The 27,548-nt window shown below is 42.1% G+C and overlaps 1 protein-coding gene across 1 annotated transcript in view; it reads left to right on the top strand.

The window, feature by feature from the left end:
• The window catches only part of LOC129008626 (protein kinase C-binding protein NELL1-like), a 462,105-nt gene that overhangs the window by 88,907 nt on the left and 345,650 nt on the right, over positions 1-27,548 (top strand). The window contains exon 3 of the mRNA XM_054441007.2: positions 26,352-26,502. Within this exon, the coding sequence (XP_054296982.2) occupies positions 26,352-26,502 (151 nt within the window). The remainder of the gene's footprint in view (positions 1-26,351; positions 26,503-27,548) is intronic.

Here is a 27,548-nt window from a genome sequence, read left to right as displayed (position 1 = left end):
TAATCACCACTATTTCCAAAATTTTTTATCACCCCAAACAGAATTCACTCAGTTTTATAGAGACTTCTCCTGGCTGCCTTACTATAATCCCCCACCTTGGGTAAATTCCACCATCCATGCTCAGTAGGAATGGTGAGACTCGGCTGCTTACAGCCTTTCAAATTTCTATTAGCCAGATTTAGCTGGACTCTTATTATCTTCCTTTGGTGCTTATATATCCCAAATGCTTCCTGACCCTGTATACATACCAGAGCAGCTGTTTCAAACCTTTCCATTTTTCTTATTTGGCTCACTCTTTTACTGCCCATAACCTTGCCTTTATCTCACTAAAAATTTAGATTATGTGAAATGAGTTTCCTTAACTCTTTTTTCCTCTGGAATTCCACCCTGTCATCACCTCTCTTCTCATCCTTTAGGCTCAGCCTCTGAGAGCCATGTGATCGTCTTCCTTTCTAAACCGATTTTACCTAAGCCCATGGAATCTCCTGCCTCCAAAACCTGATTTGAGAGCCATGTTCTCCTTTTTTTTTTTCCAATTTTGGTATGTTCCTTCTATTTCCTCTTAACATGTTGTCTTAGTCAGCTCAGGCTGCCATAACAAATCATAGAATTTGATGGCTTAAACAACAGAAATTTAACAGTTTTGGAGGCTGAGAAGTCCAAGATTAGGGTTTCAGCATGGTCCGGTTCTGGTGAGAACCTTCCCCCTGGTTTGCGGATAGCCTCCTCCTTGCTCTATCTTTACATGGCAGAGAGAGAGGGGCCAAGCTCCCTGGTCTCTTCTTGTAAGGGCACTTATTCCATCATGAGGGCCTTGTCTAACCTAATTACCTTCCAAAGGCCTCGTCTCCAAATACCATCACATTGAGGGCTTCAACATATGAATTTTGGGGTGATGGAATTCTGTCCCTGCCTCCTAAAATTCAAAACATCCCTTCACCCTGATATCCCCTTATACTGTCACTAATCTCCCTCTTCTCCAGTTCATACTCTAAGCTGTGGCAGGCATTGTCCTCCCACGAGACCTATCATGTTGTCGCCTGATTCAGAATGTGTCCTGTGGCCTAATAAATCCAAACTCTTTAGCATGACATTTGAGAACTTCCATGAATCTGGCTCCAAACCACTTTTCTCATCTTCCACTACATCACGCTCCTGATTCTAAGTTCTTCCTATCCTACTGACCCTTAGTGTATGCTAAGCTAAGGAGAGGCATTTTGAGTTAGAACCAACTGACAATAGAGAGAGGGTGTATCAGGGGTAGTGAGTGCTTGTCCCTGAAAATGTTCAAACCAAAGCCAGGAAAACAATCCCTCAGAGTTATTATAGAGAGAATTCCCAAAGTAGTGGGAAGATGGTTAGAGGTCCTCTCAGGCCAGATTTCTTAGTGTTGGTACTTGACATTTGGGGCTAGATAATTCTTTGTTGTGGGGAGCTATCCTGTGCATTGTAGATGTTTAGCAGTATTCTTGACTGCTACTCACTAGATTACAGTAGTGCCCTTAAGTGGTGGGAATGATAAATGTCTCAAGACATAGCCCAACGTCCCCTGGGGGAAAACTCAGTTGAGGATGACTGTTTCAGAGTCTCTTCTATTCATAAGAATCTGTAACATTTTGTCCTTCTATTTTCTAAGTAATAAGTACTTAAAAATTGGTGGAAGTACCTAAGGTTGGGAGAATGAAGGGAAGGATGAGAAGGAACTGATGTTCGTTGAGCCTACTATATACCACGAAAATCTGTGAGATAGAGAATTTTATCCCATCTTACAGATGAGGAACTTGAGGCTCAGAAAAATTGTGCAGCTGTTAAGTAGTGTAGTTAAGTCCCAAATGTGGACCTGCCTGACAAACTGTCTTCCTCTACTTTCCTCTTGCTTTTATCTAAATGTATCTCCATTGCTTTTAACTCAACTCTTACATTAACCTGCCTCCCTTTATGAACTACACATTTACAATTTGGGAGTATTTTGGTATTTGCTTCTTGTAATTAACTTTTCCATAGAGCCCTGGCTCAACACTCTCCTATAGGGTTGACCTGGAGTCTCAGACATTGAAAGGATCCATGGTCCACGTGGAAGAAGATCACATTGAAATGCTGTACGCTTCTACTTAATGCTGCTAATGGTTTGTTGTGAGACTCAGTGTCACCAGGATTCACAAACCTGTGAATACCAATGGAACTACAGTATTGCTAATAACCATAAAACATCTATTCTTGCATCATTCTGTCCAAGCATAACCTCTCGTGTTTTGTGCATCATCTCAGGAATCTAAATCTTTCTGGGGTTCCTTCTAGGGCATCTCACCACTCAGTCCGACAGCTTCATCCACTACTGGGCAGGTTGTTCTCTCTTTTCAACTCTGGCCAGTTCAAGAAGCTGCTGGAGGAGGTTTGTCATTGCCAGGGCTGATAGAATCCTCTCTAAATCACCACCTCTGTCCAGGGTGCTGTGCCTGATTGGCCTCCAGAGATGCAGGTCTTTAGAGATACTGTTGGAGACAAAGGTGTCCTCCCCACTTTGACCAGAATCCAGCCCTCTGGGAGAGCAGAGTGTTCCTGGGTCCAGAAGGACTCTTACTCCAATTACACCACACTTTGTTTCCTGGACGCTATCCCTGCTTTGCCCAGAATCCACAGCATCTCTTAAGGAACTATCCTGTCTCCTGTGTGTTCTTATACCTCTAAACATAGTGGCTCCAACCCTGCCCAAAGGCCTGGGGAGGAGAGAGAGATACTTCATTCTCTCCCTACAGGCTACCATCATAATGAAAAAGGAGAAACACTCGCTTTCCTCTCCCCAGATGCCAAACAAAGGTCTCAGAACATATAGCGGCTATATGGTGTGGGGTGGGAGGTAGGTTGCTTACAGCTATAGCACTGGGCCTCAACTTAGCTGGCCACCATGCCCTCTTAGACAAATGAAAAGAGGAGATTGACACTTGATTGGAGAAATGCCAACATTTTTGTACCATCAGTGAAAGATTTCAGCTGGAGTGTATGTAGCCGTAATGTTGTTCTCAAGTGTGTTTAACTCATCGTTTTGGTTGACTTAACTAGTGTGGCTGGTCAAATTCTCTGCTACTCAGTCTGTGTCCAGGATGCCAATGATCAGCCAGCTTTAGAGTTGTGAAAGGAGAGCCCCAGAGACGTTTGGGTACACACTGGTACTGGCACAAATGCAGATTACTAATAGTTTTATCTTCCAGACCATGAGTCCCTAGACTTTTTCTGGGAAAAGTGAATCTAATGACTGTTGTAGTTTCTCTGTCCTCAAGGGCATGGATGGAAGAAGGCACATGGAGTGTGTCCAGCCAGTGGAGGACAGAGAGGGAATGATTAATTAGGGCTTAAGGTGATGGATGTCAGCTCCTAGATCTATCAGGCAAGACCTTGAGATTTCCATCTGGGATTCTTTGAAATAAAAATAGGATTTCTTAGGATTTCAAGCAAGATTGGTGTAGGCATACATTCAGCTAGTTTGGAAATCTTTTTATCTTTTTACTTTATTTTTACCAGTAAATCTGAAGTATGGTGCCTAATCCCATTTGACCGTGTCTGTTAAAGTTTTAAATGCCACTGCCAAATTCCCAGGTCTCATTTGGACCCTTTGGAAAATCGGGTCTGATGGAAGGAAAACTCGGCCCAACATCTCTAAATGTGCAGCTTCTCAGAGTGCCAAAAGGCGCTATTGTGTGCTGTCCTGTGGGTATAAAAATTAGCTCTCTTTCATGAGTGTTCAAGCTGCTGCCTTATTTATCTGCCAAAGATTCAGACTCATCTTGCTGTCCAAACTGCAGGCATGTCTGGCATGAGAGTGTGTTTGAGGTTGTGTAGTGGTGGAGGAGGAAGAATTTTATTTTGCATCTGCACATAACCACTGTTGGGTTGCCTGTTGTCATGAAGTGTCAGTGGTAAGGTGCAGTTTAACATAACATGACATTAGGTTAGACAATGTGACTAAACTCACCCCCTCAGGAACTATAGCCTCAATATAGTAGCCATTCACTTGGGCTTAAGACTTGTTCTAGTGGATAGAAGCAGCCACAGTTCAAGGCTACCTGGCGTCTTGGAGCACCTGCAGTACCTGGGTGAAGAGAAAAAAAATGTGGAGTTGCAGTCTTCAAAAATAGTTACTACTGTGCATTTGCACAGTAAACTTATGAAAATACAACATACGCTTCAAGCTTTTTGCATTCTGCTTTTCCTGAGAATACCAGGGTTCATTTTCTTGAGGAATGTCAGAAATATTTTGTAGTCTCAGCTTAATCTTAGATTTGTTTGTGAAGCTCCACAAACAAACCCGCAACTTTGGAAGTTTGGCAAATGCTCAGTCCAGGAGATCTAAATCTTGACTCAGTTCTTTAAGTTTTAGTGAAGGAATGACTTTAAAATGTCTTCTTGCTTTTACATATTTTGAAGCAAACTGTGGGAGAAAATGTATTTGGAAGGAATCTTGGAAGCTGGCTGGTTTTGCATGTGTGATAGAACAAGATTCTTACAGGTTTGCTTTAAAAAAATAAAACCTCAAAACTTGAAGTCTGATATCCCTGGGGTCATTTGATAAATGTTGATGGTTTTGCAGAGCCACACATTATTTCCCTTTCCTTTTCACATTTATTTTCTTTGAAAGACATACCAGAGTCTGAACTTTGAAGAGACCTGGCAGCCTTTGCTAAGAAAAGGAAACTTCTCAGAAGAGAACCTTGTGAGTGCCTTAAATATCTTTCCAGGTGGGCACCATCACATGAGTGATTTTTCCAATGTAAAGTTGCCCACTTTGTGGATTAGTGTGTGGTCTGACCATGTCTCTTAGGGCCAATTGTTTGATGTGTTGTTTCAAGCCAGGTTCATATGGAGCAGAGTGCCCTTTGGTTTTTTATTTGTTCCCTAATTGTTTAGAAATGTGCTCATTAAAAGACAAAGTAAACACGGTTCAGGTGTTGTGCTGAAGGCAGGGATTGTGGGGTATTGGGAGGGAGACAGGAGAGATGAGAGAACACACATGGTCCTTCTTTTAGATAAAAGCCTGTCCCAGAAACAAAGGCTGTTGGAATACAAAAGCTCTTTGTACACTGAGCACGTCTGCGGTTACAGATGAACCCTCTCCAATGGCTGCTATCAAACTTGTCATATTTTATTCATGAGTTGTGGTATGCCTGGATGAAATAAGAAAAGCAAAGCTTCAAATCATAATTAGGGCATAAAAAAGATAAAATAGTTATTATTTTGACATTTTTGAAGAATTTTTAAATCTCCCTGATAATTCATTTGAAAAAGTTGCACGGAATGACTGAGTGTGTGGCATGTATTTATGGTGGTTGGAGTCTCAGTTACACCCAGACCCACAGTGACAGACTCCATGCGTATGGTGAATAAGAGCGTAATTAAGGAGAGGGTTACAGCCATCGTTACACATAAATAGAAACGTTGACAGGCATCTTTGCCTTTCTGATGCTCACATTATTATTCTGTGGTTGATCAAAATATTGCTTTCCTGTTTTTTACATTTTTGTCTTTTTTAGAGAACATGGGGTCTGGATCATTTGGTATGCCGGGTATGGGGGGACTTGAGGGAATAGTGGCAGGAAAAACTTAAAAGGATACCTGCACCTACAGATGTTGTGGGACAGCAGCACGGGATTGAAGAAAGACACTCGTCCTGTTGGTTTACATCATGAATTTTTAAAAGTAAGCCGAAAGACTTTAAAAAAAGATATGCCAACCTTACTGGAAAGACAAAAAAGGCCAACTGTTGTTCCATGGCTTTCTCTGTGGATGCAGGGCTTAGTGACTCCTCATTTATTGACTAACTTACCCAGAGACACCTATCACCCACACCATCCGTATGCTCATGGCCTCTCTCCTCCCTGGGGATTCAGCATGAGGTATTTATTTACTCAGGGTTTATCTTTGTCATGCTGGGGTCTATCCACCCATTCTCACTGCTGGGTTGTAAGCTATTTGAGAAGGGTGGTAAGAGCAAGCCCTCCCACTGTAGCCACCGCATGTACCCAGCCTGCATGGGGTTGTCCTACCCTGGCACTCAGGCACGGAGGAAAGTGAGAGTGACATTTTCAAAACTGGTCATGTGCATGATCACATGTATTAATATTTGTTGTGTGGATTCTGGGATAGAAGAATTATTCTCATTAGTCACCACTTTATGAAGGAGACACCAAGATTCAGAAGGATTAAATGACCACCCAGATATTAGTGTTGGAGTATTAAATATCACCCGGATACTAAGTGGCAGGACTGATGGTGCATCCCAGATCTTCTGATCCCCAATTCTACTTCAACACTGGGCCACGTTCTGTGACCTTTTTCATATCACAGCATGTAAGGAAAATGGCTGTATTTGTACATTACATGGAAGGAAAGAGAAGGGACTGTTTTTATGCCAAAAGTGCTCTGCTGAGCCACCCTGAGGGCTGAGGGACTCATACTACAGTGACACCTGTAACTCAGGCCCTGGCAGGCCAGCTGAGAAACACCAGGGTGAGGCTGGAGAACCTAGAGGGGCTGAGAAGAACCTGGAAGGGCAGGAATGGAGGGGGTTTGTGTGGGGCCTGGGTGAGTGTGTGTAGTATTAGCATAAGTTAGAGATGTGCTGGGGAGGGGCTTCAATCCCAGGTGCATAGGGGGCCAGCCAGGTAACAGCTGAGTGATGTGCACTGGCAAGAGAATGCAGCCAACTGGCAACATTGTGCCATGAGCTGCGTTTCTTCAACTCTGCATTCACTGCACTGTTACCTGTGGGAATACGGGCTCTGTGTTGCCAGGTCATCTAATTTTTTTAGTGGAGATTTGAATTTTTATATGAAATGTTTCAATTTTTATACTGTATTTCACTGATTCCAAGGCACATACACTTATTCACGTAACAGCTATCCAGAACTTTTTTATTTTGCAAACTGAAATGCTATATCCATTAAATAATAACTCTATATTTTAGGGTAGGATTGGATTTTGCCTTACAGGCAATTGGTATAATTATTTAATAAATTGTATATGTGTTACAATTATGGTGTCTCTTATAATGAACAGCTTTCTGTTTATTTCTTAGGGTATGTCAAATGATGGTGTATTTTATAATCTATGGCACCATGGACTTGAAATATGGTGGGTTGGGTGGGTAACACTGGGAGCTACACCAACATCCTGAGGCTGCATCTGGCCTGAGGCTGGTCAGTATGCTACTTTTGACCTGGAGCCAGGACAGTCACCAAGACACCAAGACCTGAGGCTGGGACAACAGTTCTCAGCTGTGACTGCCCATCATGTTTATTTGAAACAAATAAATAAATATTGACACCTGGCCTACATCCCAGACCCTTTTTTTTTTTTTTTTTTTGAGTCTCTCAGGGTGCAGACTGGAAATCACATTTAAAAAATGTTACCCACGTGATTCTGATGCACAGTGAGTCCTGAGAACTGCTCAGCTGGAGGGAGTTGGGAGGAGTAAAAGGTGAGATGTTGAGTCTGTGTTCACAAAAGGCTGAGGGGAAGGAAACTACACATGAGAGTCAGGTATTTGTTGATCTTGTTGACCAAAATCTCCAATCAAGGAATGAGAACTGGGGGCTGCTGTTTAATTGGAATGAGGGCTGGGAAGGATGACTGACGCCTGTAATCCCAGCACTTTGGGAAGCCAAGGCAGGAGGATTACTTGAGGCCAGGGGTTCAACACCAGACTAAGCAACATAGCAAGATGTCTCTACAAAATTTAAAAAATTAGCCAGGCAGGATGACAGATGACCGTAGTCCCAGCTACTTCAGAGGCTGAGGTAGGAGGATTGCTTGAGCCCAGGAGGTCAAGGCTACAGTGAGCTATGAACATGCTATTGCACTCTAGCCTGGGTGACAGAGCAAGACCCTGTCTCTGTTTAAAAAAAAAATAAAATGAGGCAGATACAGGAGAAATTCTAATGCTAGTATATACTGTAGGCATTGTACTTGCATGGTGGGTTTAGGGACAATGTACAGATAGCTTCAGAAAGGCTTAACTTTCTAGGTTCATACAGGTTCAGAAGGGATTGCCAAGGATTACCAATGGATTACCAGTCATCCATCCATCCATTTCTCCAATGTCCTTCAGTACCTGCTCTTTGTGCTATGTGTGGCACCAGACACCACAGCACAGTGGTGAGCTTCCATGCAGTCTCCCACTAGGTTGAGCCCAAAGAAGGAAAAGCTGTGGTATGGTAATTAATGTAGACCAGGAGGCCTACTTCAGCTGGGGGCTGGGGTCTAGGGAAATGACATTTCAGCTGAAGCCTGAGTGATGAATGGCAGGTAACCAGGTATGGAGTAGGCCAAAGTGTGTTTCAGGCAAAATAATGGCCTGACTGGAGACCCTAAGGCAGGAAGGAGCTTGTTTATTAGTTGGTGGAACCTAAAGAAGGGCGAAGAAGGAGGCCAAGAAGGAGGGAAGAGGTGGGAGTTGGGCCTGGTGAGGTCTATAGGAGTCCATAGTGTAGAGGTTTGTTGGTCATATTAAGGGGATTCAATTTTTATTAAATTTGCATTTTTAATTGTGGATAAAAAAACACACAACATAAAATTGACCACTGTTACCATTTCCAAGTGTGCATTCCAGCAGTGTTAAGTATATTCATGGTGTAAAACAGCTCTCCAGAACTTTTTTATTTTGCAAAACTGAAATGTTATATCCATTAAATAATAACTCCATATTTTAGGAGGATTGGATTTTGTCTTAGAGGCAATTGGGATCATTGAAGGGTTTTGAACAAGGCGATGGCATATGTAATCAGTTGTGACACAAGTACCAGGAGCTGTAAGCACAAGGAAGCTGCACCTAAGCTATTCAAGGGAGTGAGGAAGGTGTAGGTAGACGTCTCCATACTTCAGGATTGATGTCAAGAATGACCCTTCCCTGGGCCCCCTGTCAAAGCCCAAACACTGGGCTGGATGGCAGTAATAGTGCAGCACTTTATGGCAGTGAGAGGAGCAACTATTTTCATGTGAAGTCATGTCATTTCTACTCTAAACTGCAGACAGTGTGAAAGCAGAGAGTGCAGCCAGGTAGTGCCTCAAAGAGGAAGGTCCTCATCTGACTGGGCATGAGCTGCTTGTTTTATTGGAAAGGAGAGACACAAGGTGGTTGGCATTCAGGATGTGGCAAGGTTTTCCCCACCAACTGGCTTTTAGCCACATATTTTATGTATAATTTAGCCACAGCATCCTTTTTGGTATTTCATTTAAACAGAAGATCTCACCATGATTAAAGAACTATCTAAACCCTCTAGTGTGTACTGGGGACAGGGCAAGGTTGAGAGAGCAACTTCCTGGGGTCCTGCTTTGAATCTCTCTTTTGTCAACATGTGACTTTGGCATCCCTTCTCTCTCAATCTTTGACTGGATGGAGAAAAATCGTTTCTTATTTTGAGCACTTACCTTTAAAGGAGGCTTTAAATCCTATTTCCTATTGACATATTTATTGTTTTTTGTTTCAGACAGAGCCTCATTTTGTTGCCCAGGCTGAAGTGCAGTGGGATGATCTTGGCTTACTGCTGCCTCTGCCTCCTGGGTTCAAGTGATTCAACTGCCTCAGCCTCCCAAGTAGCTGGGATTACAGGTGTGCACCACCACGCCCAGTTAATTTTTTGTATTTTTAGTAAAGATGGGGTTTCACTATGTTGGCCAGGCTGGTCTTGAACTCCTGGCCTCAAGTGATCTGCCTGCCTTGGCCTCCCAGACTGCTGAGATTACAGGTGTGAGCCACTGGGCACAGCTGCTATTGACATATTGATCAATCACAATAGTCTGTTATGCTGCTGTGTGCCAGCCACTCTCCTGGTGTGTCTGGAGTTGGTTCCTTCTGGTGGGTTCTTGGTCCTGCTGACTTCAAGAATGAAGCTGTGGACCTTCATGGTGAGTGTTACATCTCTTAAAGGTGGCACGGACCCAAAGAGTGAGCAGCAGCAAGATTTATTGTGAAGAGCGAAAGAACAAAGCTTCCACAGCGTGGAAGAGGACCTGAGTGTGTTGCTACTGCTGGCTGGGGTGGCCAGCTTTTATTTCCTTATTTGTCTCCACCCACGGCCTGCTGATTAGTTCATTTTACAGAGTGCTCATTGGTCCATTTTACAGAGTGCTGATTGGTGTGTTTACAATCCTTTAGCTAGACACAGAGCACTGATTGGGACGTTTTTACAGAGTGCTGATTGGTGCATTCACAATCCTTTAGCTAGACACAGAGCGCTGATTGGTGCATTTTTACAGAGTGCTGATTGGTGCATTTACAATCCTTTAGCTAGACAGAAAAGTTCTCCAAGTCCCCACTCAACCCAGGAAGTCTAGCTGGCTTCACCTCTCACTGGGTCTTGATTATGTAAGAGTATGACAGACACCCTGTCCTTGAGGGGCTATTGGCCTAGGTACAGTGAAGAGAGAACCAGCAATATATCATATTCATTCATTCATTCATGCCCTCAACAAATATTTATTGCACATCATGTGATGGGCACTGTTCTGAGTGTTAAGGATGCAGCAGAGAAAAGACAGTCTCTGTCTACATGAAGCCTATATTCTAGCAAAGATGGCCAATGGCCAATCACAATAAACAAGTATACTAATAAATGAGTAACTTTAGATTGTAATATATACTATGAAGGAAATATAAGAGCTATACTGGAGAGAGAAAGAGAGAGAGAGAGAGACTTAGGGGGAGAGTTGACTTTACATTGGGGAAGGCTTCCCCACAGAGGTGATGTTTGAGCTGATGCCTAAATGAAGGAGCCAGCCATGCAAAGATAATATTATTATTAATAATCACTCACATTATTAATGATGAACACTTCATATGCTAGGTACTATTCTAAATTCTTTATATTCATGAGCTCATTCAATCCTTATAACAATTGTACAAAGGAGATAGGTATTATGAGCCACAGAAAGGAAAACAGAGGCACAGAAAGGAAAATAGAGGTTAAATCACTTGGCCAAGGTTATGAATAGGTCCAGTAAGCTGAGAGTTGAATCCAGGCTGTTGTGCTCCAGAGCCTTTGTTCTTGAAACAGCCAGCCAAAAGACCCCTTAGATCAAACAAGTTTAAAGGGCACAAGGATGTCCCATGTGGGTGAAGGTACCAAAGGAGGCCAGAGAGCATAGCCAGGGCCTTTCAGGCCGTGGCAAGGAGTTAGAGTTTTATTCAAATCATAATGGGCAGTGTGGAGAGCTGGATAATGCTGCCCTCCTCCCCAATGATGGCCACGTTCTAATCTCCATAACCTGTGACTATATTACTTCAAATGTTAAAAGGGACTTTGCAGATGTGATTAAATTAAGAGTCTTGAGGTGAGAAGATTATCCTGGATTCCAGGTGGGGCCTGTGTAATCACAAGGGTTCTCATAAGAGAAAGGCATGAGGATCGGATAGAAAAGTGATGTGAAGATAGAACCAGAGAGAGATCATAAGATTCTATGCTGCTTGTGTTGAAGATGGAGGAAGACACGACCCAAGGGAAGCTAAAAAAGGCAAGGAAACAGTCTCCCCTAGAGCTTCCAGAAGGAGTATGGCTGTGCCCCCATCTTGGTTTTTGTACTGTGAAACCTGTTTCAGACATCTGACCTCCAGAACTATAATATAATAAAATTGTGTTGCCTTAAGCCTCTAGGTTTGCAGTAATTTGTTACAACAGCCATAAGAAACTAATAAAGCAGCTCCTTGAGGACTTTAAGTAAGGGATTGAGGTAATGTGATTTAAGTTTGAAAAGGATCTTCCTGATTTTCTGATTGCTACATGGGAGAGAGAAAATGACAAAGAGTGAGAGGAAAGGGGAAATGAGGAGAGGGGACGGGAGGGGAGGGGAGGAGAGACAAGTGGAGGCAAGCTGACAGTGAGGGGCTGATGCAATATTCTAGTTAAGAGGATTGGGGGTCACAGTGGAAATGGAGCTCAGGGCTTGCTGATAGATGAATGTTCTTTGAGGCACTCTGTCAAATAAGACAGCAGGCAGAGGAGTGCACAATGAAGGAGCCTCTAGACAGCCCCGGAGGTAGGAGGACAACAAGAAGAATGTAGTGTCAAAAGGGCAGAAGGTTTCAAAAGGAGGGAGAGCATGACTGTTTGGGATGTTGCCAGGGGCTCACTTAGTGGTCAGGCCACCATCTGGCCATTGACTTTGGCACAATGTAGAGAATAAGATTTGTAAGAGTGGGTGGTATTGGTCAGTGCAGCTAAAAACACTGGCCAGATATTTCTCTCCAGACTGAGTCCATCTTAATCACCACAGTACAGAGCCTGGCACAGAGAACATACTCCACAAATACATCTTTGAATGGGTGAGTGATTGAATTTTGGATTAGAGGAGGAAAATCACCTTCAGCTGGGGTGCTAGAGCTTCATGGAGTTAGAGGAATTGGGTTGGGCCTTGAGAGATGCGCAGGGCATGGATAGGCACGGAGGTGGCTGGAACTCTGGGAGGGAGAAGGGTTGAGATGTTGTCCCCATGGAGACCCCCACTTGTGCCTGGCTGTGCTTCAGACCCTTCCCATGTCTTGCGCTCTGAGATCTGACAAGTACTCTAATTGGGAATGCACAAGGATGAACTTACAACTACTCTTGGTATGGGTAGTTCAGGGAACTGAAAAGATATCTGTTGTCTAAGTTAGATGACACCCAAGTAGAAAAGACTGCTTGGGAGCCTACCAGGCATCCTTTGAAATGAATTATCACAAAGGCTCTATTTAATACACTGAAGGAATAATTTATTGAAACAGATTCAATGTTCTTACCCTAGGACATGCAAGAGCCAAATTATTTGCAACAATGATCAAAGACCAATTTTCCCCCAAATTGACATTTTCATTTCTTTTAAAAAAGCTTCAGTAAATGAGGATTATAATTTTAGCCCTCAGTTATGGCTCTTGTTTGGAAGGGTTTGAAGTGGGAAATTGGTTGAGAAAGATCCTGCAGCCAGATAGCAACAGGCCGTGAGCTCAAGGAGCAAGTGGCATTTCTGGTGATTCATTTTAAGGGGGGATATTAATGTTTAATACAGTCAGAATAACATCTCTAAAGAGGAGGTCCGTTTTCAAAGCAAAACAGCAAGTCTGCCAAAGGAAAAAAATCCACCACATCCATAGCCCCTTTTCTGGACAGATGCACACATTTCTTGGAGCTTCTGTTCAAAGCTTGGAGTTTCAGGTGACCTGTTTCCTGTCCAGAAAGCCTCACTGTGCTTCCTGAGCGCAAGGTTGAAGGCTGATAATTGCATAGTTTCCCCAGGAACCTGAATGCACAAACACCCTGTGGCCAACATAGATAGATAAATAGTGAGGGAGACCTCCTTAGCAGTGACTCTGGAACTAATTAGCTAACAAGGCATGTAATTAGATTAATGTATGTGATCTAAGAGCTGATGATGTGCTTTTTAGGACAGTGGAAATAAAGGAGCTGAAAAGAAAGCATTATATTGAGAAGCTCCGAATTATTCCTGTCAAAAATACCAGCTGGGAGGGTGGGGTGGTGGTGAGCATGAGGGTACCTATTCATCACTTAGTTCTTGCTGGTTCACCAGGGACTGACATTGCTTCATGACTCCTGGCTGCTGTGGAAAAGAATTTTTCCCCTCCTTCCGATAGCAAGGTGAGAGGCTCCTGTACTATTTATTTGGCACACATTGTAGCCAGATCTGCACTGGACAGAGGGGTCTTTCCAGAAACAACCTGCACAGTTGTTTCTGGAAAGACCCCTCTAGCTTCCCCTGGCTCTCTCCTTTGGCTCAATTGGAGAGAAGAAATTACATATTTGAAGCTTACTAAGCCCCCTCCATTTCCCCAAGTGCAGGCTTCTGCAATGCAGAGGGTCCCCCTCCCCAAGTACTGAGTCATGTCCCTCACCACTGACCTCTGGGACCCCAATAAAGCCAACTTTACTTCTCACTCTCCACTCCTTTCCTACTTCTCATTAACTCCTTTGCCTCTATCTGAGATAATGCTGCCCTGTTGGTCCCTGAGTGTCAAATCTGTGCAGTTTCTGGGGTGAAATATTGCTGAGGCCACCAAAGTCATTTCTCATTGAGCCTCTGACAGTTTGCTAATTAATAAGATTTTGGTCATTGCATCCTATGCTGAAGTTGGACCAATTTCCCAGGGGTAGGAAGTCAGACATTAATCCACTAAACCAACTAAACTACTTGTGTGTGAGAATGAAGACAGTTTCATCAGGAGTATTTTCCTGTGGTTTGACATATCGCCTTGCAGGGTGTGGACTTTTAAGAGCACTTTCTAGTCTGATGATGGGGAAGCCTAGATTCCTGATAGAAAAGTCATATGATTAAGATACCTCAAGATACCTCTAAGTTCTAAAGATACTCTTAGAGCTGTTTGCGTATCACAGAGAGGGGATGCCAGCTGTATTTTGAAGCTGGGGAAAAATCTTTCCGGTGCTGTTTTCTGTCAGGCTGAATACAAGCGTATTCAGAAGAGTGTGTCTTTCTGCTTCTCTACGCCACAACTGTCTTTTTGCCCACGGAGCCACAGGAGCTTACCTTTGAAACATTAGCTGTTCACCCTAGTAATTGCTCCATCCTCTAATTTAATGAAAACCCATTAAACCGAAACAATAATTAAAATGAGACATCATCTCTGTAGGAGGTTTGCATATTAAAATCACTGTGCATTTCAATGCAGGCAGATTTTTATTCTTGAAAAACAGCATTTGAAGTAATGTGTAAAAGTGATTTATAATGAATAATCATAAATTACAGAGCTTGGCAGTTGAACATGATGCCCTACTGTTTACTATTGAATCTGAGTAGATGTGGCAAGGTCAGGGCCAATACAGCATTTAAAAATGTCTCTTTCATGCCTGAGAATTAGGACTGTGCACAAAAGGGAAAGAATTATAATTAGATCAGCCCACCAAAGCAGGCTAGAGATGACACCCTTAATATACGGAGTAGTTTAGGCTCTGGGAGGAGGAGTGTTGCTACGTAGGGGAGGCATAGCATTGGAGTAGAGAAGTGTAATGATGCTCTCGTGTTGGGGACTAGGGAAGCCAAACAGAAATATACACAATAAGCTACAAAGTTGGAGTCAGAGACACATCTCTGCTACTTGCTAGAGATGAGATCTTGGATGAGTCACTTATTTTCTATAAACCACAGATTCTTCATTTTTAAAGTGAGGCTATTAATGCCCATTTAATTGGTTTTATGAATTTGAAATATTATCATGTATATGAATATGCTTAGAAAATGTTAAAGCCCTGACTTTAATGTCTAGATATCTGGGCATTTTTTTAAAGCATCTCAGAAATGTCATAAAGTGCCTATTACCTAAATATTAGGCACTTTTCATTCATTCATTCATTCATTCATTCATTCCTGAACCCTGGAAGGTGAGTGTTACAGATGAGGCAACTCAAGGATGAAGGAAGGAAAACAGCTACCTAAGGTCTTACAGCAGGTACTTGGCAGAGCTGGGATTCAAACACTGGTTTGTCTGAGCCAATAGATGGTGCTGAGGGACAGTGGTGCGTTATGGTTGGCTTTAGACAGATCTGGGTTTGAATTCAAGCTAGACTACTTAGTAGAACACGTTTTAACTTTTCGTATCTCATCTGTAAAATGGAGATAGCAATGCTGACACCACTAGGCTGCTATGAGGATTAAGTTAGCATATATAAAGTCCTTAGCTTGACATCTAGCAAAAATAAAAAATTCAGAACTGTTTGGAAATTGGCTGGCCTGGACTTAGATTGGAGTGGCTGGAAGTCCCATAGTCTCTGCCCAATTTTCAATTTTTGTTTTAACAGAGAAGAGTTAGAACTGACCACTAATCATGCCTCCGACCCTGGCTGGCAACCCCTGCTCACCTGCTCAATGCCCTCCTGCTGGGCCACAGCCATAACCAACCATCAGTGTGACCTTTACTTCAGCCCCAGCTGTAGCACCAAGGTTCTTTTGGCATGGTGGCTGCTGCCATAGCTTGGTACCCCACCCATCCTACAGGACCCAGGGCCTGTCCTGGCTGTATACCAAATAAGCTAACAGTTGTCATGTGCTTCTTATGTGGAAGACAGTTTTGAGAGTTTAACATGTACTTATTGATTTAATCTTTATACTATCCCCGTGGGTAGATGTGGTTTTATTCTCATTTGTAAAAATGAGGAAGCTGAGGCGCAGAGAGATTAACTTATCCAAGGTTATATACCTGATAAGATGTGAGACTGGATTTTTTTTTCTTTTTTTTTTTAAAGATGGAGTCTGGCTCTCTGTCGCCCAGGCTGGAGTGCAGTGGCGCCATCTTGGCTCACTACAACTTCCTCCTCCCACGTTCAAGCGATTCTCCTGCCTTAGCCTCCCAAGTGCTGGGATTACAGGCCCATGCCATCAGGCCTGACTAATTTTTGTATTTTTAGTAGAGATGGGGTTTTGCCATGTTGGCCAGGCTGGTCTTGAACTCCTGACCTTAAGTGATCTGCCTGCCTCAGCCTCCCAAAGTGCTGGGATTACATGCGTGAGCCACCACGCCCAGCTTGAAGCTGGAATCTTAACCAAACAGTAAGGCTTCAGAGCCTGAGCTCTTAACCACTACCCTACATTGTCTCTTACCTGGGAGATTAAGTCCCTGATGAGGGACTCATGCTCTGGTCCTGCTCCAGGTGATTTCAGACCTATGATGACATGACCTAAACGTGACCTTTTTTCTCCTCTCTCTTGCTTCTCTTCTCTCTCTCCTTTCTTTCCCTCCGTTCCTTTTTTCCTCCCTCCCCTCCCCTCCCATCCCCTTCCCTCCCTCCCTCCCTCCCTCCCTTCCTTCCTCTCTCCCTTCCTTACTCCCTCCCTTCCTTCCTCCCTCCCTCCCCCTCCCCTCCTCTCCCATCCCCCCTCCCTCCCTCCTTCCCTTCCTTCCTTCCTTTCCTCCCTCCTCCCCTCTTCTCTTCTCTTCTCTCCCTCCTTTCTTTCTTTCCCTCCCTTCCTTTTGTCCACCCTCCCTTCCTCTCCTTTCTTTTTTTCTTTCCTTCTCTCCTCTCTCTCCTTTCTTTCTCTCTCTCCCTTCCTACTTCTCTTTCTTTTCTTTTTCTTTCTTTCTTCTTAGAGATAGGGTCTTTCCTTACTATGTTCCTCAGGATAGACTAGAATTCCTGGGCTCAAGTTATCCTCCGTCTCAGCTTCCTGAGTAGCTGAGATTACAGGCGTATGCTACCGTGCCTGGCTCTACTTTTCTTATATCTCTGAACTGAAAAGCTGAGCAGGATCCATTCACTTTTGTTTGTGTCTTTATTACTAGATTTTTAGCTCCTCATGAATAGAAGGTGTGTCTTAGCTTTTTGTCCACAGTGCTGGTTCAGGGAGTGCTCAGTAAAGGTTTTCAAAGTTAAGAATGAATGAATAAATGAATAAATGAGTGGATGGGTGGTTAGCAGAGGGCAGGGCAAGGACTGCCCTCATGTCTTTATAAGAACATCGAGAGCATCTCTTGCTGGAACTGATGTTCTTGCTTGCACCCAGCAACCTTTGGTGCTTAGAGTTTTGTACACTATGTGATGAGTACACCCTTGGGGTTCTCAGACTCTTGACAATCAGTGTGTATTAAAATGGCACCTGAGGAGGGTTGCTGGTCAGTTATTGCCAAAAAAAAAAAAAAAAAAAAGAAACCCTGTTGTCCTCACTGATTTAAGGATACACAATTGTGGGACTGAAAGCAAGGTGATTGGTGCTTATTTTCTTCTTTTGTAGGATGTCCTTGTTTCTCCCATTTCTATGATGAGCTCATATATTTTAGCATAAACATTTTTTTTTTCTTACAATAACTCTCAGAGAAGATTTGGAAAATTCAGACATGTGGAAAGAAGAAAAATTTCACCCATGTTAGCTCCCAATTGCTGACAAAATTGAAGGCCATGCCTATCTATCTGCTATGCATACGAAATAAATTTTATGTTACCATAGACTTGAAATGATGCTGTATGTACTATTGTATACCTGTTTCAGAGTATTGGCTGGACATTTCCTATGTTATTTCAATGCCTTTCATATCATTATATTACCATACATAATTTTCCATGGGGTGTATATATCCTAATTTACTTAGCCATTCTCTACTGTTGGATAGCTTCTTGACTATATAATGCACTGTTAATTGTATTATAAAAGTCTTCTCACCACTCTTTTGCTTTTTGTTCTCCTGTCTTGTGATTCAGATGGAGCTGGCATTCATACTTTAACTCTCTCTTTATTCCTGTGTTTCTCACTGAGATGCGGTGGGAGGTATGGGGATGAGGGGGATGGGGATAAAGGGACTTGATTGCTGGTGGGTGGCAGTGTGGAGAGGCAGCCTAAAAAGGAGTGGCTACACGTTGTTAATTTCTTAGCAATAGGGGATGCATTGATTTTCCTTACTAGTATTGTCAAATGTTTTTAAGAAGAGCTCATCTGTCTTATAGTACCTATCTAATTAGCAAAATTATGGGGGTACCAGAATCTCTTTTGATCAAATGGCATAGTAATTACAAAAAATTGGTTAATACCATGTGTCACAGGATGCCTTAGGTTTAGTCCCCTAATGGAGGAGTTGGGGACATTGAACTGGCTTTATTATTCCTTAGGCAGCTCATTACTTGAATGTACTTTTTCTCAACAGGTTTGGGTTATATTTGCGTGTATTTGGTAAACCTTTTTTCTTATATTGTGTTCCAGACTTTGGAGCCAAGATATAATTTATTAATGTGACAAAGATTTGAGGCTTAACCATGTACCAGGCACTGTGCTAGGTGTAGTGTCCATAGTGGTAGGCAATTCTTCATGGAACTTACAGTCCGGTGGGGAATAAATATAGCACTTGGCCGGGGGCCGTGGCTCATGCTTGTAATCCCGGCACTTTGGGAGGCCAAGGTGGGTAGATCACTTGAGCCCAGGAGTTCGAGACCAGCCTGAGCAACATGGCGAAACCCCATCTTCTACCAAAAATACAAAAATTAGCCAGGTATGGTGGTGGGCGCCTGTAGTCCCAGCTACTCGGGAGGCTGAGGCAGGAGATTCACTTGAACCCGCGAGGTGGAGGTTGCAGTGAGCCAAGATCACACCATGATCCAGCCTGGGCAACAGCCTGGGTGACAGAGTGAGATCCTGTCTCAAAAAAATAAATAAAAATAAAATAAAATTATATATATATATATATATAGCACTTAATAAAATGATTACACATGTAAATGATTATATACATAATCTCTGACAATTGTGATAAGTACAATGAAGATAAATAAAGACAGGAACCTGAGCTGCCTGGGGTGGTCAGAGAAAACTGGCCTGAGGAGTAACAATTAACCTGTTATCAGAAAAAGAGGGAGAGAAGACAGAGGTTGCTGCAGATGGGAGTGTATCAAAATGGGGAGGAACATGGCCCTGGGAAGAAGGGATGTGAGGCTTGTGGTGCTGGAATGTGGGAGTGTGGGCTGTGGGGAAGAGGAAAGGGAGGAGGATGAAAAGTAAGCAGAAGCATCAGTTGAATGCCATGGAATGTCACAGTCGACTCTGCTGGGGCAAGAGTCAGCTTTGTCTCCACTCATTATGTGACCTTGGGCAAGTCATGAAACCTCTCTGTGCCTCAGTTCCTTCACCTGTAAAATGGAGATGTGTTGGTATTTACCTCATAAGGGATGTACAAATAGATTGTTCATTCATTTATTCAATAAATATTTCCTGAGTGAACACAAAAGTGCCAGGCACTGGGTATATCATGGTGATTTACCCTTGATTTATATCAAGCACTGAGATCACACATATTGGAGAATAGCAGGTGTAGCACAGTTAAGAGTGTAGCTCATGGAACCAGCCTGCTGGGTTGCAATCTCAGCACCAAGCCTTCTAGCCCAGTGTCCTTTAGAACATTATTTAAATTCTGTAAGCTTTAGTTTGGTCATCTGTAAAGTAGGAATAATAATAATAATGTCTTCTAAAGCTATTGTAAGTGCGATGACATGTGCAGGGCATTAGCCTCATTTGATTTCTCTCATTCCGGCTTCTGGAACGAATGGAGGTTTAATGGAATATTATTGTGAACTTGTTGGTGGAGATGAAAATCCCTTACACATTAACTGGGAGTCTTCTAGTGATTTCTGTTTTTTTGAAAGTTGCTTGGATCAATAACATCTGACATCCTTAAAGAAGGGTCACAAGACCAAATAGTGGGACACATGCCTCCCATCCTCCAAAACCAGAAATTGCCTCACTGATGGTTGGCAGTTCTGAATTGACAAATTTCCTCTACATTCAGAAATGAAAAGCCAACTGTCATTTCAAATTAAGAAATGTTGCTTTACCTTTTGGGGCCATTCTTACCATGAGCTTATGTGGCACTCAGGCTAGAAGGATGTGGCCTGTCTATATCAGGAGTTTGCTGTATTTTGAGGTTCTCAGTGTAACTACTGAAATGTTGCCTGCATTCTCTACCAGTCAAGGCTCAGGCGGGCTGCCTTGGTGCATTTGTGTTTATATGTTTCTGGCTGCTGCTGCTTTTCCCACCTTGATTTGTTGATTCTTAGCTGTGAGCTGGTGGGGATTTTGCCTCTTGGTCTGCTTTGTGCTAATGTGGTACCCCTTGGCCAATCAGGGGCCTGAGAATTTGCTCCAATATTAGGTTAAGTAGATGCTTTCTCTGCTGAACTTGTGGTAAGAGATACACTTGCAGAAAAAGAAAAATGCCAGGATAATGTAAAACATGTGAGTTCACAGCCATACAATGCTGCTGCAGTGAGTGCCCTCTTCTACCTCTCTCCTGCCTAGTAAATGCTTATTCATGTTTTTAGAGTCAGGTTAAATGATACCTCCTCCATGATGTTATCCCCAATCTCTATGGGCCTCCTCTGTTTTTTTGTGCACTGCTCTATTCTGCAACTATTGTCATAAGGAAACTGTCTTGCTTATGTGTCTATCCTCTAGGGCAGAAACTGTATTTTTACTTTTATTTCCCCAGTGCCAACCACAGTGCCTGGCATAGGGGAAGCAAGGTATATGCTTGTTGACAATGAAATTCACCACCATCCTCACTCTATACATCAGGGAAGAGGGAAATGAAGTTGCTTCTATTTGAGGCAGAGAAGAGTGTGTGATCACCTCATTTAATTTCTTTCCTTCTCCAATCTCCTCCCTTCACCCAGCACTTTTTTTTTTTTTTTTTTTTTTTGCTGATGTTTAATCATCATATTAGCATTTTTAGTCTTTCTTTAAAAATGACTAGGTAGAGCCGTTTTATCCTGGGAAAGAAAAAGCACTTAACTCTTGCTGCTGTGTTAGCACTTCTTAACTAGAACATGCAAAACCTGAGTATTTGGAACGCCATTTTTCCCCGTTTTAAAAATGTGAAATATTCACTTTAAGTGGTTGTTGTATGCGAAACTACCTTTATGCAATGGTAGCCTCCAAGGACACACCCAGGGTTACAAAATGGAAAGCCTCACGGACAGACTAAATTCAAATACTTGAATCATGTTTAAAATATCTAGGAGGAAGCAGGGGAAAGAGATGGAGTAGGTTAACACATGTAGGATTGAGTGTGAGCAGCGGGAAGCACCAGCCCACCCAGTTCCTGTGTTATTCATTGCTCATATATTCTGTTTTTTTCTCTCTCTCTCTGCTGCATCAGCTTCTTTGATGATGGTGTGATTATGAGGACGGGAGCTGAGGTTAATGAAAAGAGAGGGGGCTCAGCAAATGGGAGGTTTCCGGAGCCCACATGCTTCCTCTATTGGAAATACTCAGAAGCAAGTAATCCTGGCTACAACTGTAATTCACCAGTTAATTTGGTGAGCAGTGATGGGTTTCATTAGCATTTCTCAAGGATAGTACATGTGGGGCCAGAATGGAGATGAAATGGATGTCAATGATGGGTGTTGGTTTAGGGATGACATGACTGTCATTCTGAAGGTGGCATGATATGCACATTATGACTTGGTCCTCCCATCCCATTGTACTTGTAAGTAACACTCTTATTCAATCCTTTTTATCTGTGTTCAACACACTTATGTTCCACGTATTCAATCTATGTTTAGCATGTTTCACAGGTTTCTAACTTGCTCTCTAAATTTAGCACTTATTATGGGCTTTATCTGTCCCATTTGTTTTTCTTGTTATCTCTAGCAGAATTGAATATTCTTAAGTAATACAGCAAATACATATTGTAGTGGCTGAATATGGAAGTACAATATTCACTATAGGTTCCCATTAATTGGGTTTCATTGGTTGCTCTTTTAACTCCAGGAAAAAGCAGGCTGCTGCAAAGTAGCTGACATATCACTATTTTTAATAGTTGACAACTTTATGTTTTATGTTAATTTGGAAAATCAGCAGAGGAGAAAAATTGTAGAATCTAGGTTTCTTAATAAATGGAATTTGCTCTCAGTGCTGTCTTTTGCTATGCAGTTATGAGCAGGATCAAGTGATTAACTGAAATGAAATGTCAAGACTAGGAAAGAACTTGGAGATCATGGAATTTAGTGGTCTTAATTTTCAGATGTAGAGTGTGAGGTTCAGAGAGGTAAGGTACTTTATCCAAAGTCACACAGCTAGTCATCTGCAAAACTCAAAGTGATCTCAGTCCTTTGAAACCTGTCCAGTGTTTCTGCCTGCATATTGTAAGAAATACAATTACTTTGTTGGTGTTTTTTTAACATCTGAATCATGGTCAAAATTTACTTGAAAGGGCTTCTCTGAAAGTGAGAATGCACATAAAGCCTCAATGTATCAAAACAGATGTTTCTTACATTTCACTCTAGTGAGTGCTAATGGGGTCTCTTTACTTCAGTGTGCCAATCATTTATAAAAAGAAATAAGAAAAGTCAGCATAAGAAATGTTCCATTTTCTTGGAGGACTGAGTGAGCAGAAGTTTGGTAGGACTAGATCAGACTGTTAAGTGGGGGTGTCCTGCAAAGAAGTGGGACTTCTTTAGCACCAAACATCATTAAAATAAATTTTCATGGCCATGAGCATTTGAGAAGGACCCATTTATCTCCTGGTTTTCCAAAAGATGTATTATTTTCTGACCATAATATATGTGGTTACTTTTGAAGTAACAATATAAATGAGAAAAATAAATGGAAAATACATTAATTAATTCAGTAAACCTTTATTGGATGCCTGTTTTGTGCCAGGCACTAAGAACTGTGGATAAAAAATGGATAAATAAGTATGCCTGCCCTCATGGAACTTACAGTCTAGTGGGAAAAGAAAGGAAATAATATGAGGTAACAAACTTGAAACAAGACTGTGATAAATGATATCAGCAAATAATAAATGGATTACAATACATATATTATGACAAGTCAAATGAAGAAAATACCCAGACTGGAGCATTAGAGAGACATTAATGCAGAGTCTGCCTTGGAGAGGCCAGAAGATTGCATTTACAGTGAAAGCTGAAGGAGAAGGAATCAGGGACGTGAAAAGGAGAGAGAAGAGCACTGTGGGCAGAGGGACAAGCATGAAGATCTGAGGTGGGAGTGGGCCTGGTGTGCTCCTCTAGCAACCAAGGAGAAGAGTGTGAATGGGGTGGGAGAGGCAGGCAAGAATCAGTTTGTGTGCAACTTTGCAGGCATGCTGAAGGGACTGGATTTTATCCTATGAGCAATGGGAAGCCATTGGAGGATTTTAAGCAGGAGGCTGAAATGACTTGGACTTAGAGTTTAAAAAGAGCACGTTAACTACAGTGTGAAGAATGGTGAAAAGAAGGCAGTATGGAAGCGGGAAGGAGATCATTGGAAGTGCCCTAGGGAGCAATGATAGTGGCTTGGGCAAGAGTTTTAAGAGTGAAATTGGGAAGAAGTGGACAGATTCCAGACATGGGAGCCCACTTGACTTGTTTTTAGACTGGATATGGAGAGTGGAGAAAAGGGAAAAATCAAGGGCAATTTCTAGTTTTTTGACTTGAGGAACAGGGTGTGACCGTTTACTAAGACTGGGACCTCTGTGAGAAAATTGAGAGTGGCGGGAAGAGAACAGGCTTCACTGTAGGCACATTACAATTTGAAATGCTTGAAGGTGAACATTTGAATTTACTGCTTAAGGGAGAGGTTAGGGCTGCAGATATAAAGTTGGAGGCCATTGGCCATGGGGTTGGATGATATCACTCAGGGAGAACTGAGTGAGAGATGACGATACCCATAGCTGATAGGATATTCATATCCATTTCCTCCAGCAGGCATTGCTGATCACTTATGGCTCTCTTTTCTTTGGGCCCAAGCTTTACAATCCTGAAATTCAGGCATCTGCTACCAATCAGTTGATTTCTAATTGATGAGTAAAGAAGAAAAAAGTAAAAAGTAAACATATAACTTAATTTTAAGAGTTGAATTTTTTTTGGCATTACTTGTAGGTGAATTTATTAAGATGATCTTTGCTTAGAAGTAATGATAATAGGGTGCAGTGGCTCACACTTGTAATCCCAGCACTTTGGAAGGCCAAGGTGGGTGGATCCCCTGAGCTCAGGAGTTCAAGACCAGCCTGGGAAACATGGGGAAACCCTGTCTCTACCAAAAATAAAAAAAATAAAAAAAATTAAAAAAAAAAAAAAAGGCGGGCATGGTGGCACACACCTGTGGTCCCAACTACTTGGGAAGCTGAAGTGGGAGATCGCTTGAGCCCAGGAGGTGGAGGCTGCAGTGAGCCGAGATCATGCCACTGCACTTCAACCTGGTGACAGAGTGAGACCCTTATCTCAAAAAATAATAATAATAATGATAATAATAATGATAATAAAAATAATATTAACAAACATTTTCTAATACTCTCTAGTTTACAGAGTGATTTGCTCACACATTTAATAGGTTTTAAATGTCATCTGGAATGTCTTTGGCTGGGATTTTGTAGAAGGTATCGAAGCATTTTTCAAGTGGCTATCTCTTATCTCAACGCTTGATAAAAGCTGACAGCATACCACTTAAGAATTAAGTAGTGAAGGCCTTGCTACTATTGTGCAGGTAGATTTTCTACTGGTAGACTGATCTGCCTGGGTTGGGTGTCTCCATGGTGGAGGACAAACATTGCTTTCTGCCATTCATAGCCTAGATACTTACAGGTGGGAAAGACTGTGCTGTTCTTTTCTGTGTTATAAAATTGAAGCAGCAATTCAAAAAATTATAGAAGGCTAAGGTGGGAAGGTTCTAAGAGATCAGCTAGTCCACCCCCTCATTTTGCAGATGAGAGGACTAAGGCCCGAGGTCAAGAATTGAAGGATATCTTATTCAGAAGCCATTCTTTAGGATGAGATTCTTCAAGGTCCATATACCAGTCTGTGATATTGCTTGGGCAGTGCAGCCTTTGAAGTTCTATGTTTTTCAAGGGCTTCCCTTGTAGTCCTGGAGAAATAACCAAGTAGTTATCTTGCAGTCAGAGGAGATGGTCAGGATGTGAGAGGAGGCCACCAAACACACTTCTAATGTTCATTTATCATCCTCTGAATAATCTCTAACTTTGCTCCCTTAGTGCCCCTTTCTGATGCCAGAAAAATGTAGTGTAAAATAATGAGAAAACACCCAGTTTATCATGACAAGGGTGAGTCTGGGTATGAAGTGATGGATGTCTCTCATTATGCTGATGTTGGAGAAAGAAACATTTTTGTCTAGGAGCAGGATTAGCTGGAATCACACACCTCTAGGCCTGCTGAATCGGCCTCAACTTCAATAAATATTTCATGAGGAAAGTCATCCATTGCATGCTTATGGAGAAATTCCAGCCACGGGTGTGGAGCATGAGCATGCCTTGTATTTATTCTTTAAGCAAAGGCAGAGTTGTCTGACATTGTTAGTGCTAGTAAATATCTGCTAGGTACAAGGCAAGGACAGGTTTCTTATATACATTGTGGGGAGAAGGAAGCTGTGTCCATGGAAAAAGTGAAATTGGAGGATGCTGAGTGGCATTTGGGTCTTATTATCCCAAGATTCTCTGAATTTAGGACCACATTTATCCGACTACCTCTCACCTTATTTACAGCAACCTAATCTGTTTGCAGCAAACTGAATTGCTCAGCATCCTGTCAAAATTCCTGCCAGAAAATCACTGTCTGGCCAATTGTGAACTTGTCAAAGTGACAAGTAGGCATGGTGACAGAGATAGCATTTCCAGGATTTGCATTGAATGAATGCAGCTGTAGGGAGTGGGGAATGGTGCCTGAAAATGAAAACTATTGACAGAAGAGGAAAATGAAAAATACAATCTGGATTCTTTGGACATGACATTTTTAACCATGGATCTTTTCTCCTCTTCCTTCTCATCTCCCCTCTCCTCTTTCTCCTGTATTTCTTCTCTATCCTTCTCCTTCTCCTTCCTCTTCTCCTCTCCTTCTTCTCTCCTGTTTCCTCCTGCTTTTCTTCTTGATTCCTAGACATAGAAAGAGAGATCCATGCAGCTCCTCATGTGAGTGAGAAATTAATTCAGCTGTTCCGGAACAAGAGTGAATTCACCTTTTTGGCCACTGTACAGCAGAAGCCATCCACTTCAGGAGTGATGCTGTCCATTCGAGGACTGGAGCACAGGTAAGAAAGCTCTTTCTGCTTTTGAAAATCTCCTTAGAGTTAATGGGTTATACAAAATGTCTTGGGATTTAGAGTTTGTAGCCCCGTGAAAACTTTCATCTAACTGAGGCCTCATTTCTGTTGAACACATTCATGAATTTACTTTGCATTAAGAATTTACTTTGGTCAAACTGGCTTTCTTGTTTGCTCTCCAAGGACCAATCATGAGTATCTTTCTCACCTGGCTTCTGGTAGACTTTGAATAAAATCACATTCTGTCATATTTAGTCATCAAGCCAGTTAATTAGTTATGTTTAACAACCTTCAATAAACATTTACAGTGTGTTTATGTGGGGATTATACTTGACACTGGGAATATTAAGGTGAACAGTGTATGATTTTCATTGCAAAGATCACATAAGCTAGTAGGGAAGATAGACAAATAAATATAATAAAGTATTGAAGATGCAATGCCAGAAAGTTGTAATCAGGAAATAAAGGTAAGAGTAGTCATTCTGCTAAGTGTTGTGGTAGCCAAGAAAGGCTTTGGAAAAGATGATAGTTGTATAAGGAAAAAAAGTGAGTATTTTACATGCTGAATGTGAAGGAGTAAGGGATGGAAGAATAACATTTCAGAAAGAGGTTGCTATGATTTTAAGAAGCAACACATGGGTAGGTAAGTGGTTGGAACATAAAAGTGTGTATGGGGAAGGGATGAGAGTTTGGGGTGGGCGATGAGGGCTGGTATTATAGAGGTAGGTAGAAGCCAGATCATTGCAAAGCTTCAATGCCATGTTAAAAACTTGTACTAAAGTCCCCTAGGCAATGGGTTATAAGTTTAACAAAGATCACTCTATCATTGAATTCAAATTAATAATCATTAGGTAACCTAAACAATTTTAATTTTTAATACTGGGTTCCTCTGTATTAGTCCACTGAAAATATTTATGAAGCACCTACTCTGTTCTAGGTGCCATGCAAGGTTTTGTGGAGAAATCAAAGGAACAAAATCTTCTAAGCATGTATGGTGGAGTTTGGCAATGAGGGAAACAAGGCATAACCACACA

Source organism: Pongo pygmaeus, chromosome 9 (assembly GCF_028885625.2).
Source record: "Pongo pygmaeus isolate AG05252 chromosome 9, NHGRI_mPonPyg2-v2.0_pri, whole genome shotgun sequence".
NCBI lineage: Eukaryota > Metazoa > Chordata > Mammalia > Primates > Hominidae > Pongo > Pongo pygmaeus.
This window is presented reverse-complemented; position numbering and strand designations above follow the sequence as displayed.